We start from the raw sequence: 14402 nt of genomic DNA on the forward strand, positions 1-14402 counted from the left end.
TGGTAGAACGAAGCAAACCACAGAAGTGTCAAATAGTCACAACAGCACCAGTGCACACAGCTACACACCAGATACTACCCTATAGTACTTTAAGGACAGTAGAGTCAGTCAGACTTAAAATGAAAGTATCTGCTCATATGTAAGTCAAGTTCTATAATTCACATCAAATAGGGGCCGCTATCACTGACATCCCATATGCTTTATCATGCACTCAGACACCGAGACACTGCTGGCATCCATCAGGACGGTGTTTATTTTCAGGTGCTTACAGCTCTTGTGGCACCAGAGAAGAAAAAAAATGAAGAGACTATAACTCCTGACAACATAACTACTTAAGTCGCCTGTTGACTAAATCGGGTTTCCTAGCTGAGTCTCTGTACAGGATCAGACCTGGCCCAGTTCAGATGTTTACTCATGACAGTTTCTTTCATTCTTTACATTCATACCTCTGTCTCGTTCTCCGTCTAAATCCTGTGTGACCCGCATGTAGCCTCTTCTTTCCTTTTCTTCCTGTCTCTCTGTTCCGGAGCTAAAACAGACTTGACCTCTGAGATTAACTTCTTAGACATTAAAGCTTGATAATTTAGAAGGCTTTGTGGTGATTACACTAAAATGGGAAAAAGAAAATGCAGATTTCTTTTTCTTCTCTGATCTCTCCATCTGTTTCTGCACTATTTCTTCAAAAACTGGTCTTTCAGGTGTGCATGCATATAAGGTGCATGTGTGCTCTGTTAAGCTTGGTATAAAGGACAAGGAATGAACTATTGGACAAAACAAAATTATTAATCCAACCTATTGTAACCCACTCTATCTCGCTATCTCTCTGCCTCACACACATATACACATCGCTGTAGCACCATGCACATCTGTGAGCCTCATCACTTCCGTGGATGATTTGGTTTGCTTAAAGCTCATGGATTACGGCTCTCCCTCATAATCCATGGAAGAAAAGTCTTAAAGATCTCAGCTTCTGGTTTACTACGCACAGCTGGAACAAGGTCAGCTGACTGGCCTATATTGAACTTGTTATTCTCTTTGTTTCTCTCGATTTATCTCCCAAAAAATGTATCCAGCCCCTGCTGATCTACTAAGCCAAGAGAAAAATCAGCGTTATTATGATTAAACGATTACATAAAGTATCATTCTGAAATCATGCTCAAGTTAACCAATAAACATTATTTTTAATTTATACTTGGTGGTCTTTAATAAATAATTAGAACACCCACAATATGAGAGTGGCACAAGCTACCACCTTACAAATGATTACCGAGTTGAATCAGCGTATTAAAGCCCTAGAATCACAAGCTATGCAATATTGCTAGCTTCAGCTAACGTGGCAACAGTCTGTTATTCAGAATACGGTCACTTTTATGTTAGAGAAGAGTCAAGGTGACTCAAATCAGTGTGTGGAATTGCTGCGGTAAACAAACAAAGACATTTGGGTCAAAACGTCTGTGAAGAGATTGTCTTGTTGAGTCTCCTGCATCTGAGTCGGCGTCACCTTTTCTGCCTCACAAGCTCCCTTTCCTCTCTGTGAACCCTGTCCTCGTATTCCCTCTGCTGCTGGACGAGGACAGCCTCACTTTCATCAAAGTCTCTCCCCATGCCAGCCAAAAGCCTGTGTTGGTCCTTGAATGTCTGCTGATGCCTGGGCTTCTTCAGGAGGACTTTAATCCTGTGCTTGCATATCCTACTAAGACTGCTGCTGCGACTTGATTTAGATCCCATCAGATTAGTGGAAAACGGTGCATGTCGGGAAGACACTTTCACTGCCTCAGTGGAAAACTAAATACTACATTCCATTTTAATGTTTTTTTTTGTGAATCACAGCAAATAGATGTATCTATTAACAGCTCTAAATCCTGATAGAGACCCTGATGTACTGTCATACAAAGGAATTTGTCATCTGTCACATACCTCTGATTCTGTCTCACTCTTGACTTCACGGCTGCTTCAGTTAGAAAGAATAATATAGCCCTGTCCCCACTCTTCTTCTAGAAACAGCACACGTCATGCTTTGTCAGCCTGTTCACATGTCTATCCACTGTAAATTACCTAAGTATAGACCTTGTGGAATGGATGGAGAATATTGGGCGAGCTAGTGAAGACAGAATGTCTACATCTGCAGAGACTTGCGGCCCAACCATAATGGTCTGGGAAAACTGAAATATTAGCAGTTTGACAGCATGTGTCAGAAGTGCCCTTCTAGCTGCTGAGATATTCTCATTTTTAAACACATTCAGCCAATGGTGCTGTACAACTAGTACTACCACAGACCGAGAGGTAGAAGAAGAAACGGTTGATAAATGAGCAGAAGTATAGAAGTGGATGTGTCACTTCCCTAAAATGTCAAAGAGAAAATGAGAAAATCATTATGATAAGGAATTGTGGTGATTAAATAACGTGATATTTTAGCCGCTCTGCAAACTAAACATGTTCACTCTTAATTCAGATTATTTCAAAACATGTAACTACTGTGGGCACATGCATCACACGTGCACATCTGTGATTTTATGTCATTCTTTGACTGTTTTATGAAGAAAGCATGCAGTTTTTACACTACTAAGACTGAGAATGGCACGGTTTAATTGGTAGTAATTGTCAGTAATTGTCAGTAATTGCAAGTAATTGTCAATAATGACAGTGCAGGGTCTCCTTTGGGCTTGTTATTAACATGTTGACAATGTTAATATCTAATTAATGAGTCCAATGATGCATCATGGGAGTCATTCATGCAAAAGAGTTTATGCACCCTGTGCAGATAAGCGGTTGTTGTTGAGGGTAATGCAAACACTAACACACAGCTTATATGAGCACCTAGCTAATAAATTTCTCCTGCTATGCTGTAGCTCGTTGAACTATGAGAGCTCAAATAAGGATAATTCAAAGAGTGTAAACTAGAAGGATGGTGGAGCTAATACCCTAGACACTAAGAATGATCTGAAAACAAGATGCTCATTAAAAGGGTTAATTTGGACGTTTTAAAGTAATATTCCAAAGTATTTCAAAGAGTATGCAAAATAGACATAACTATGGGTGATTTCGAATTTGTTTTTGCACCATTACAAAATAGAATGTCAACCAAAATCTAATGTTTCAACATGACTGAGGCATATAAACAGTTAAACGTGCAAAGGTGTGTGTGAATATGAAGAATGTGCAACATACACAAAATCCCTCCTGCTGCAGGATCCCTAGGGCATTTTGCAGTATCATCTTCCCACTACAGTAACATGACTTAACATGTCTTAAAACTTGTTTAGCGAAAAATGGTCAAAACGTAGAAAGATAACAGCTTTCTTCTACGTCTTGTGTCATTATTTGTTGGATTAGATTGTGTAGTGACCCAGGACTCCACACACAAAGAGAATCATTGCTGCCAAGAAGTTTTAAAAAGGTGGCCCCACACCAATAGTCTTGTTACACAGGACTTGTGTTGTCAACTTTTAACCATCCACTGGGATCAGGTTTCACAAAGCAGGAATACTCACTTTCCAGGACCGGGCTCATTGGCTGCCAAGATAGACACTAAAGGAGGCACAGCTCTTAAGCACAGAGGCAGAGCTACCCTACAGATGCAGGACTATTTACAAATCCACCAGCTGACATAAATTAGAATATGTCTGCACAGAACTGCTGGTCCCTAGTATAACTTATTCGTCTGCTGATTTCAGTATCAGCATATATGTTGTCCAATATTCGGTGATATGAAAACTTTTTACAGATAAAATGCAGAAAAAGCAGCCACAGTTTGCCCAGTAGAGCTGCTCCAGCTCAGTGGTTAACTACTCTTGGCACAAGAGTGCGAAGTGTGCATCAGAACTGACAGACGGTGGTGTTCAGCCGGGTGGTGTGTACATTGCTATGAATTTACATTTTAAAAAAATTCTTCAGCTGAGATATGTGTGAGCGCCATCACAACAACTAAGATGTGGGTAAACTGAGTTTAGGCAGGTTTACACTTCATTACATGCCTTTCCACAACCACTCCCTTCCCACTGCATGGTTCCCCTTAAACTTTCCTTCTCCCTTTAACTCCATCTTTCAAAGCCTACGGCATAAACACATCAGACAAGCTTTCTAGGCAGCCATCGTTCACAGTGGCAAGTGAGAGGATGCAAATTATTATCCAGCGTGTTACCCCTCTCTCTTCCTCCCTCTCATCCTCCCTTGCTTTCGTCTTTCCCCTGCTTGTCATGGCCATTTTTATACTTTGATTTTCTGAAAGCTTTACCTCATCTCATTGCTTTTTCCCAGAGACATGAAGAAAACCCTCTTACACACGCCGACTTACACATGGACAGAGACACACCACATAACTATCTGGTTGCCAAATTTGCCGGTGGGCCCAGAACAACCCAATCAAAGCTCAGCTGGAAGGACTGCCATGACAATGCATAACGGATGGACAAAAAAAGAAGGGGGAGGGAGAGATGAAAACCTTGTGCTTTCTCCACAGTTACGTTTGTAGACTCGCAGAGAGAGAGGACAGCCTTTTTTTGAGCCAACAGAGGGAAAAAGTGAGAGGGAGAATAGCTTGATGCAATACAACAAAGTGGCTAACCTTTCCTCTGCTAGTCTGTCAACTGGGGATTTGGAGCATTATGTCTACAGGAACTCCCAGTGCTCTGTGTGGGAGGTGGCAAAAAGGAGATGTGTGCTCAGTACTGAAAGGCTCTATATGCTCCAAATCAGCCACAGAATTAAAACCAGACAGGTGAAGTGAAGAACATTGATTATCTTGTTACAGTGGCACCTACCGGACTGTGGGATATATTAAGCAGCAAGTGAATAGTCAACTCTTTAAGTCAATGTGTCAGAAGGAGGAAAATGGGTAAGTATGAGGATCTGAGCAACTCTGAGGGGCAAAGTGTGATGATTTGCTGCCTCAGTCACAGCATCTCTAAAACAGCAGGTTTTGTTTCTGCAGTACCTAGCAAAAATAGCTGAACCAAAAACAACTGGTTAAAATTTAAATATAGCTCATTTACGCATGTATGGATATAGGAGGCTTGTCCTCGTCATCATGCACATGGTGACTCCTGTTCACCGCCTGCAAATTCTACAATGGCCATGTCAGCAGAAGAACTGAACCATGGATCAAAACACATTTTTTATGTCATGTGGAAAGCCACAGGTGGGTGTATCTTTTCCTTGGAAAAAAAATAGCAGCAGGATGCAATATGAAAAGAAAGGAAAGCCAGCAGAGATCGTATCATGCCCTGGGCAAGGTTTAGCTGAGAAACCTTAGGCCTTGACCATCATGTGGAGTTTGACATGTACCACTGACCTAAACATTGTTGCACACCATGTACATTGCTTTTTGTTAAAGGTATTCCCTGATGACAAAGGTATACCCGGCAATATCCACCATCTCAGTCAGCAGGTTTTTTTTCCAGCTGAGCCCTATTTTCCCTACTCTCTTAGATCTACCTTGAAGCTTACCAAAAGTTCTTTCCAGTGTGTCAATCATTTTTCTAACTAATCAATAAAAGATAACTGCGGCCCTTTGGTCTATTCTGCTCAAGATGGAAGGATGGAAAAACCATACCTAAGGGTATGACAAGTGCCAGACTACAAACACTCCAGCAGCCACTAACAAGACTCAGCCAATCCAATCAATATCTACAGTGACACAGTCATCACTGGTTAGAATATCAACAAGCATCAATGATCTTCCCTCCACTTCCGATTAATATATTAAGAGATGATGTTCCATCTCCTTTTGGTGTCATATGAAAGGTAAGAAGCCCAGAGAATCAACAATCCGTGTCTCTTTAATGCCGCTTACTATTTTTCAAGGTAAGCACATGAGTAATTACAATTGCTGTGAAGGGGTTCTCAGTTGACAAATCATGTTGCCATGGGAACAGTTGTGTGGGTAGCAGGTAAGGATGGTGTGAGAGACTATAGGGGAAAGATTTAACAGGACCTCCTTTCACTGAGCTCCAGCACGCAGAAAGATTTCATTAAATCAGTTAATGATCATCAGTCCCACCAATATCACAGGGAAAGCGTGACAACGAGGAAAGTAAACTAAACAGACAATTATCAGATAAATAGCTGAGGTTAGGTTTATGTCCTAAGTTTCACATTCTGATGCAATCATCGCTTTTCGGAAAAGTTTAATCAAAGCGATCAATACGATCGCGCCGAAAGTCAGAGACTTAAAAGAATAACAAAGGAAAAGGGTTTTATTCCAGGAGAGCAACAAATTGTTCACCACAGCGGTTGGCGAGAGTTGGGCCTTGGCTAAGAGTCAATCACTGCATTTGCACAGACACGAGCCATTCCAAATCCCATCAGCAGAAGAAAATAAAATATACTCAAGGAAGGCAAAATCCCAAACTCAAAAGGGAGTAGCACACAGAGAGAAGAATAACACAAAACCCAGTGTAAGCCTTGTTAAGTCTCTCCTTAATATCCCCAACATTATGCTGCTAGACTATGATATATCCTGGGGGGGAGGGGGAGACAGAATAAGGTGGGTGATGTAGGGGAGGGTATTACAGTAAAGTAGATCCTCCCTTCAGCCTTCTGGCTATAGAACACCAGGGGTCCTTTCTGAACCCGCTGTTTCACAATTACTGTGGTGACGCTGAATACTGATGCCCCCTGACACCGCCAACACTCACAGCAGACAGGAAGTGAGAGAGAGAGGGTACAAGAAAGAGCAGAACAGACAGTGTGTGGGGGTGACAAGAATGGCGAGACATATTAACTTTAAATACACCGGTCATCTCAACAAATGTATAGTAATACTGCTTTCTGTGTACTTTACTGCAGCACTTCATTGCCGCAGAGTCTTTTTTGGATTCCAGAAAGAAAAATATTGCTGAATTTCCAGCACTGAAAGGCATTCTGGTCCAAAGACATTGCCACTCGCCTTGGCGCAGTAGGCTGCTCGCAGGCTTGGCAGACTCAAGTAGCTTAGAGCAATACAGACTGATTTGACAGGCACACAAGAGGCGGTGCAAATTCAGACAAGAGAACCAATCAAGGACAATGCTCAAAATTTGATCGCATACTGGCAAATGAGTGCTGCCTGTCTAGATGTGGATTTGCCTTTATGAAATTGTACCCTGGATTGTGTTGCACTTAAATTTTCCTCAAAAGCTTTGTTGACCCATGTTGTCCAGAAATATTCCAAAGGAAGGCATTACTGCAAAAAAGTACCAGAGCGACTATTTAGTCAAAAGATACGCCTTTGTGGAAAAGAGCATATTCAGAAGTGAATTTCTAATCACTACCCTTTTTATAAAATTCCATTCTAAGAAATGTAACTGATTACAATTGCATGTTTTGTCTAGTTTATTTACATAATTCTGTTACATAAGTTATGTACTCCAAGATTTACCAAACATGCATTTACCAAAAAGCTGGAAGAAATATTTGTCTACTTCTCATTACTTACTAAAAATAAGCTAACACTTTAACTGCTCACATCCCAAAAGAAACCGCTGACCTCTTTTAGTACCTAGCGCTGCAAGCAGGGATTCTCTTTTCAAGCTGAAATGTTAACTTTTCTAAAGAACAGCACTTATTGAGGTCAATCCAGAGCTATGATAGCAATAAAGTCAAAGCGGAGTAGGGACGAGAGTGTCAAGCACAAACATGCTACCAATAACCTTTGCTACAACAAACTGACAGCCCTGCAGTTGCTCGAGAGGATGATCCATGGACTCACAAACAATATACTTGAAATATGGCTTATAAAAAACATACTATAAAAGTATAGTTTCTTCTTGCATGCTCACTTAAAACAAAACTTGTTATTCGAAGAACTGAATAATGAGACAAATTTTCATATGTTGACTGATTGCATGAAAAATATCGTGAAGATTTTGTCAAAAATGGATTAATAGAACATGCGTACATGCTTGCACGCCCATTCTTCCAACAGGCATGATTAAAACACCATTAGGCGCCTAATCCTTGCGTGGACTTGAGGCCTCGGTGAAGGAGTAAATGAGAGATAGCTAAGAAAAAAAAAATGCCCTAAGACCGTCTGCAATTTTCTCATCATTTCATGCATCTGAAACAAAACTAATTTACTGCTTGTCATGCTCGGCTTGGCACACACAGGCATAAGAGCCAATATGCCACAGCGTGTCATCTGCTGCTGCATCAAAGAGAGCTGTTTATACATCAGACTCACGGCTCCATATGAATCATAGAGACCTGGGAGAAACGCTTAATATGGTCTTATCAAAAGGAGCAGTCTGCAAACCCACTGATATGTCGGTGACTTTCCACATCTCCCCGATTCTCATCTAAAACAACATCCCATGTCTCCTTCTCGGTTTATATCCTTCTTCATAGGTCATTCCAATGACACAACAGTCTGGATTTTTTTTCTGCCCATCCCCACACACAAATACACAAAGATAAAGTTATGTGCTTGGCAGCTTAGAGTGTGGCAGAAAGATATGGGAGGAGAGTGCTAGAGGCAGAAACCATAGGAGAGAGAGAAGAATTGAGTAATAAGATGAAAGAAAGCATGATAGAAGCCTGGAAGGAGAAAATAAAAAGTGGTGCGACTGTGATACAGTAGCGTGTACATGGATTGGGGTCCATTATAAAGGCATGCAGCGGCTTAATAGGACTCTGTGGCCAAGATGCTGACTACAGTATGTGTCTACATACACACATGCACTCATATGCTCTTCTTCCGCATATAACGGCTAAACTATTCAGAGGAGAACAAAGGTTCTCATTAAACTGGACGCGGTGACATGTATTGATTTCTCCCCACAGAATTCACAACGCCTATTGTTTGGAGATTCTCGCTTGATATCTCTGCTGTCATTGCTGTGCAAACATCAATATGCACCTCTTTGGTGCATTAAAAAAAGGGGTTAATTACATACTTGTAAGCAATTATTCCCTTAATGTAGCATAGAATCTACCCACCCCCTCTAAATTGGAATTTAGATTAAAGCCATCAGGCCGTCAGTCAGAGATGGCATCTTTTTAAGTGTCAACTAAAACCCAATCACACATTGCATACCAGATTTTAAGCTTACTCCAAGGTCATGTCCATACAGACAAGATAACAAAGATGGGTTTTATGCATCAATGGAATGATAATTCAAAGTGTAACACCATGTATTGCGCTCATCCTGAACAAAGAAAAAGGTTATCACGCTCCAATAAGCCAAGAGAATCTAACTTTGATCAAGTAAGAAGGGATTAACAGACACCGAAAAATATTTCTTCCAATTTTATACTATCCCTGCCGCTCTTGTTAAAGAAACATGTCTCCGACTGTCCTAAAATATGGGAGACAGATTATAGTGGGGAGAACAGTTGGTGACACGGAAATACAATTTGCAATCTCCTCGGTGGTGTTTGGTGGCATGAGAGAGGAGGGAGTCTAATTGGACACAAGCCTGTGTCTGGTAGTCCTGTCGCAGCCCACAGGGTTGTAAGTGTGTATGAGTGAGTGAGTGCGACGGAAAGAGAGAGAGAGACATGGAGTGAGAAAGAGAGCAACAGAAAAAGAACAAGAACAAACAGAGAGCTCCATTCAGGTCCAATCCACAGACACATCATTCAGTCTGACATGACGATACGTCTCTGTGACCCGTGTATTCATATAGGACCTCGCCAGCCAGTCACAGATGCATCATTCACACCCACACAGAGACACACAAGCACACTTCCGCTGGGTCTTGCCTACACTGCTACCAGGCATTTATATCGCTACAGCAAATCTTACTAAGAGTTCCCACTCATATTCATTCACAATTTCCCCCCCTTGATTCGAACACATTGCAAAGATTTTCTATGGAGCCTATTCTTGCAAGCGGACCGCTACCAAAATGCAATGAGCGTCTTTTACTGCCAAGGTTGGAGTGAGAGTTTATCCATTAGCAAGCCATAATATTGACAAGGCTGTGCTCTCCAGGTCCAAACCCCGGCCCTCTAGCCGTAACACTGGCCGACAGACAGGGGGTTGTATGTCAATATGAGGTGCTTACAGGCAGATAAAGGATGCTGCTTCAATTCCTATAGGCAGGCCTTGATGGACAACACGTCGAGAGAGAGGGAAACAGACGGGAAGGGAAGGAATGAGAATGAGTACTGCCAAGTGCTCTGAGAGCTAGGAATTTAGGACTGAGCTGGAATTTGGCTGAAGGGCAAGGAGGCTGAACACAGATGACTCGCAAATTGCTCTGGGATCAAATATTTTTTTGCCTTAAGACCTTGACAGCAGCTGAGCGCACAGACAATTTGAGTAAAAAATGGGAACATTCAGAAACAAGATAGATGTGCATATTCTGAATGCATGTTTTGGGGAAACAAAACACAGAAGGCTGTCTGCCAGTCTAAATCACAAAGCGCAGAAGAATAAGCTGAATGCATTTTTCTTGTATGCATGTTGCTGTTCACTGCCTCACCACCACAGATAGTTAAAACACCAGTTAGTGGACGACTAATCAGTAAAGAGACATATTGTATTTGTATTCATTTGCTTTAATTAGTAGTTAAAGAACCGGGTGAACTCTGATGCCAATGTTGCCCTCTTTGCAAAATGTATGAAATTCAGTCACTTCACTACCTTCCAAACCCACAGCACATCTAAGCAAATGTCATGAAACACTGTGTATAACAACTATTTCACTATTTCACAGTCACTTATTCAACTTGCAATAACACATAATTTACTGTAGGAACTGAGACAAAATCAAAATTAATGCCAGCGTCAGCCATGTACATGGGCTCAATCAATCCACTTAATCCTATGAGCCACACTGCCCCTCATGGACTGTAAAGCACATAGCCTCGTCCCTTCAGCCATGCTCTTGCACTGAACAAGCATGAGACTTTTGGTGAGCTCATCAAAAACACAACTAGAAGTATTTGTGTAAAAATGCTGGTGCACTCCTTTACATTAGGGTAATATCAAGTAGGGACTTGAAGGGCAACATTGAATTGATGCACTGAGTGTGGAGAGCAGGTGGATAGAGGGAGGGGAAAACCAGTAGAGGAGCTCAGAGTGCTCACTGTGGATGCTGTACTACGAATCTGCATTTCTGGTTGACTGCAGAAGCTGCTTTCCATGCATGAGGTGCAATTGAGGGTGGGAGGAAGAAAAGGGAGGAAGGAGAAAGCAGTGGAGAAGGAGATGGATGGAGGAGACTGAAGAGCTGCATCATACCACGGGGCAGAGTTTGCACAGTATTCTTAAATCTCTAGAAATCGCTTCAAGTGACCCACAACAAGGCTGAGCCAAAGGGGATGATTTACCTTGTGTACAACCAAAATCTAAACTAAGTCCAATGTGCTGACAGCAAAGTGCCACAAGCTGCTGTTATCAGAACTACATGCATTATTTCAAGACGCTGAATATCTTTAAGTGATGAGAGAAAAATTGCTCATCACTCTATCATTGACTTAGTTGCATGTAACCTACGAAAAGTGGAAGCATGAGAAAAATATATCCTTGTGGATTATTGTTTGAATCTTCTCTCGGCAGGTCAATCAGCACTCCAGACAGCCACAGCTGGGTTTATAAGCTACTCAACATAAAAAGGCTTGAATATCATTTAAGCGAATAAAAGTGCCTGTGGCAAAGACAACAATGTCATAAATGCGCCTTTCCTGTCTTCTTTTGTTACGACATCAAAGCAATTGAAATGATCCCTTAATCCTTTTTTAAGTTTAGCCCTAAATCATACCCGTAGTGTGTTCCGACATGAAAATGAAAGTGCTAACATAAAATCCAAGCCTTAAGATAAAGTTACATTAAACTGAGTAGCCTGCTACCAGAGAGACCAAATGCCATATAGTCAGGTTTTTCGTCTCAACCTAACGTGAAGTACATCCTGCAGTGCTCTATCCACATCGGTCAAGTTCAAAAGCCTTCAGGCTTCCATGACGGACCCTACTACCGTGGATCCGCACGGGGAGAAATGTCCCAGTGTTCAGTTTGAGGCACATTAACGTGGGCTTTCCTGCAGGCTGAGATAACTGACAAACCGTAGATAAGAAAAAAAAAACGTCAGCAAAGCGCAATTAAACGAACAAAATAACTAAACATTGTGATATGCACATGCTGTATTGTGCCACAGTGAAACTGTTTAGAAAAGTTCTTTAGCAGCGTGCTTGGAACAGTGTCAGGCTGCATACACTCAGCCCTGCGTGGAAACCTAAAATAATAGGAAATATTCCAATGCTGAACGGTATAAAATACTTTTTGAAAGAACTATGACTAAAATTTTTGAGAAAGATGTTAACTTTTTGTTAAGGCCACATAAATGAATAAATACCATATGTAGTAAAACATCGGGTAGTTTTCCATTTCCACCTTTGCATTTCGTAAAGCTCAGCCACCTCCAATATCTTAATTTTGGTCCAGGAGTCTGAGCGCCACTACATACCAGTCCTACGCATTGCTTCATCCTCCGAAGGCACTGCGTAAAACCGACGCGGAATCCCCGACAAATAATATAGTTTTGAACCGTCATAGCTACCGATACAAGAGCAACGAGCACAATTTGGGCACGCACCTCTCCGTGGCTCACATGGGATGAAGGGTACGAATAGCCAATGAAAACGGAGGAAACTCGGTCAACTTGAGGTCCCAAGTTAAAACAAATTGCAGAATTTGTTGGGGGTTTTTAATCCTACAATTCTTCCTCGGGGATATAATGAGACGATCCAAATGGATTTTAAAAACAAAATCCGACCGATTATCGGAGCGCGCAGAGCGGGCATGGCGCAGCTAGAACAGGTGCAACACGCCTCTTGTCACCTGGCTGGTGCAGTGGGGAACCTCAAACCCCAAACCCGGCTATGATGCCCACCGCAGCCTGCAAATATAAGTCCCAGCTGTGGGAACTAACGCAGTGACAAGCCTCGTTCCTTACCTGTAATCTATGCAGATATCATTCACAGCCGCAGCCGCATCGACACTGCGGATAAGAGGCACGTCCAGAGCAATCCCAACTCCTTCTACTCTTCCCCCCTTCCCCTCACAAAAAAATGAAATGCTTAGAGTAATGTTATATCCTGATCAGACGGCTTGTCCACTTTAAATCCCCGGTAAAGGTGTAGTTAGAAGCGATTCCTGCACGGGAGAAAGAAACAGCAGCGGACTTCCAGCAGCATCCCCGATCAGCAGGACTCTACTAAGCCTCTCAGAGTGTTCTGAGACCCGGGAGCCGCACCTCCCATCTCCCGGCGAGGACGCACTTGGTATGCCGTTGGAAAAGCCGCTGCGCCGTATGGGATACCGCAGGAGGCTGTGCTTGTGTGCGCGTATGTGTGCGTGTATGTGCGTGCAGAGAACGTGTGTGTATAGATGTGACTCAGTGCGGTGCTCCTGCTCAACTGAGGTGCTAAGGGTGCTGCAGCGGAGTGCGAGAGAGAGAGAGAGCGGGAGGGAGAGAGAGAAAGAAGGAGAGAGAGAGAGAAGTAGGCTGCTGCCTCGGAGTTTGCAGCTTCACAGTGAATCTCCAAGCCGGGAGGGACTTAGTGCACGGAGCTTCGCCCGCTGTAAAAGACGACTGTTTTCACCAAGGTTCATGACTTGCCTGCAGTAACCTCTTAGATTGGAGGCGAAGTGGGGAGTGTTTTCTTTACATTTTAAGACCTTGGCAACTAGGTCTATAATAATAACACCGAGTGCGTAAAGCCTACAAATAAAAGCACACATCATCACGATTATCAATATGAGACTATAGGAAGTGTGACAACTCCCCATATGGGGTCCTGTGTAGTTGCTTTGTAGGCGTCAGCATCTCTAAACAAGAAGAAAAAAGTACATTTCCTAGCTTAAGAGATAAGCGATTCGAAAGGTATATTTTCCACCTAAGAAAATAAAATAAATGTGGTAGGATGTGGGATTAAATGGAGCCCGTGCCTTGTTAAAATAGAGGTTTATACAGTTAGGTATGGGTCCCGCAGCCAGCAGACGGTTTATGTAATGCATTCATCCCGTTGAGAATGGGATTTGGCAATGCCAAAGGGGAATTTAACACAAATACGCTACAATACCGGGGTGAAATGATCAGATCATCGGATTTGAATACCTAATCGCAGGATCATTTAAAGATAAAGATTGAGCAACACAGCAACATAATTACGAATCCTGCATAGATGTGGGGGATTAGAACCTGCATTTTTTTGTTCATTGATGCTCTTTAAACGTGCCTCAGGAGCCCCCCCTCCCATACGTTTTAAGCCATTAATATTCGAAAAGCCTAATTATGTAATCAGGTCTTTAAAGAAATAAGCAGCGTGGGTGCTGGAATAATGCATTTTTCCATAAAATAGCTGCCTTATGTTCATATAGAGACAATTCACAAGAAATCCATCATCGTCATCGACTGAATTTTGCACACTAGGAACCTGCCCAGGCTTCTTTCGATTAATATTTCCAGTTCAAAGATAAC

General features: G+C 42.2%; 1 protein-coding gene across 2 annotated transcripts in view; it reads right to left on the reverse strand.

Annotated features, from left to right (window-relative positions):
* Positions 1–13319, reverse strand: part of plxna4 (plexin A4) — a 239693-nt gene extending 226374 nt beyond the window's left edge. The window contains exon 1 of one of the 2 annotated variants that reach the window (XM_063500354.1): positions 12876–13319. Coding sequence is in view for 1 of the 2 variants with exons in the window: in XM_063500353.1 (XP_063356423.1) it covers positions 447–486 (40 nt within the window). In the remaining variant the exon portion in view is untranslated. Of the gene's footprint in view, positions 1–446; positions 531–12875 lie in introns of those variants that run through there. The other variant, XM_063500353.1, reaches the window with a different exon arrangement.
* Positions 13320–14402: the final 1083 nt, after the last annotated feature.

The sequence above is a fragment of the Pelmatolapia mariae genome, linkage group LG17, assembly GCF_036321145.2.
Source record: "Pelmatolapia mariae isolate MD_Pm_ZW linkage group LG17, Pm_UMD_F_2, whole genome shotgun sequence".
Lineage (NCBI taxonomy): Eukaryota > Metazoa > Chordata > Actinopteri > Cichliformes > Cichlidae > Pelmatolapia > Pelmatolapia mariae.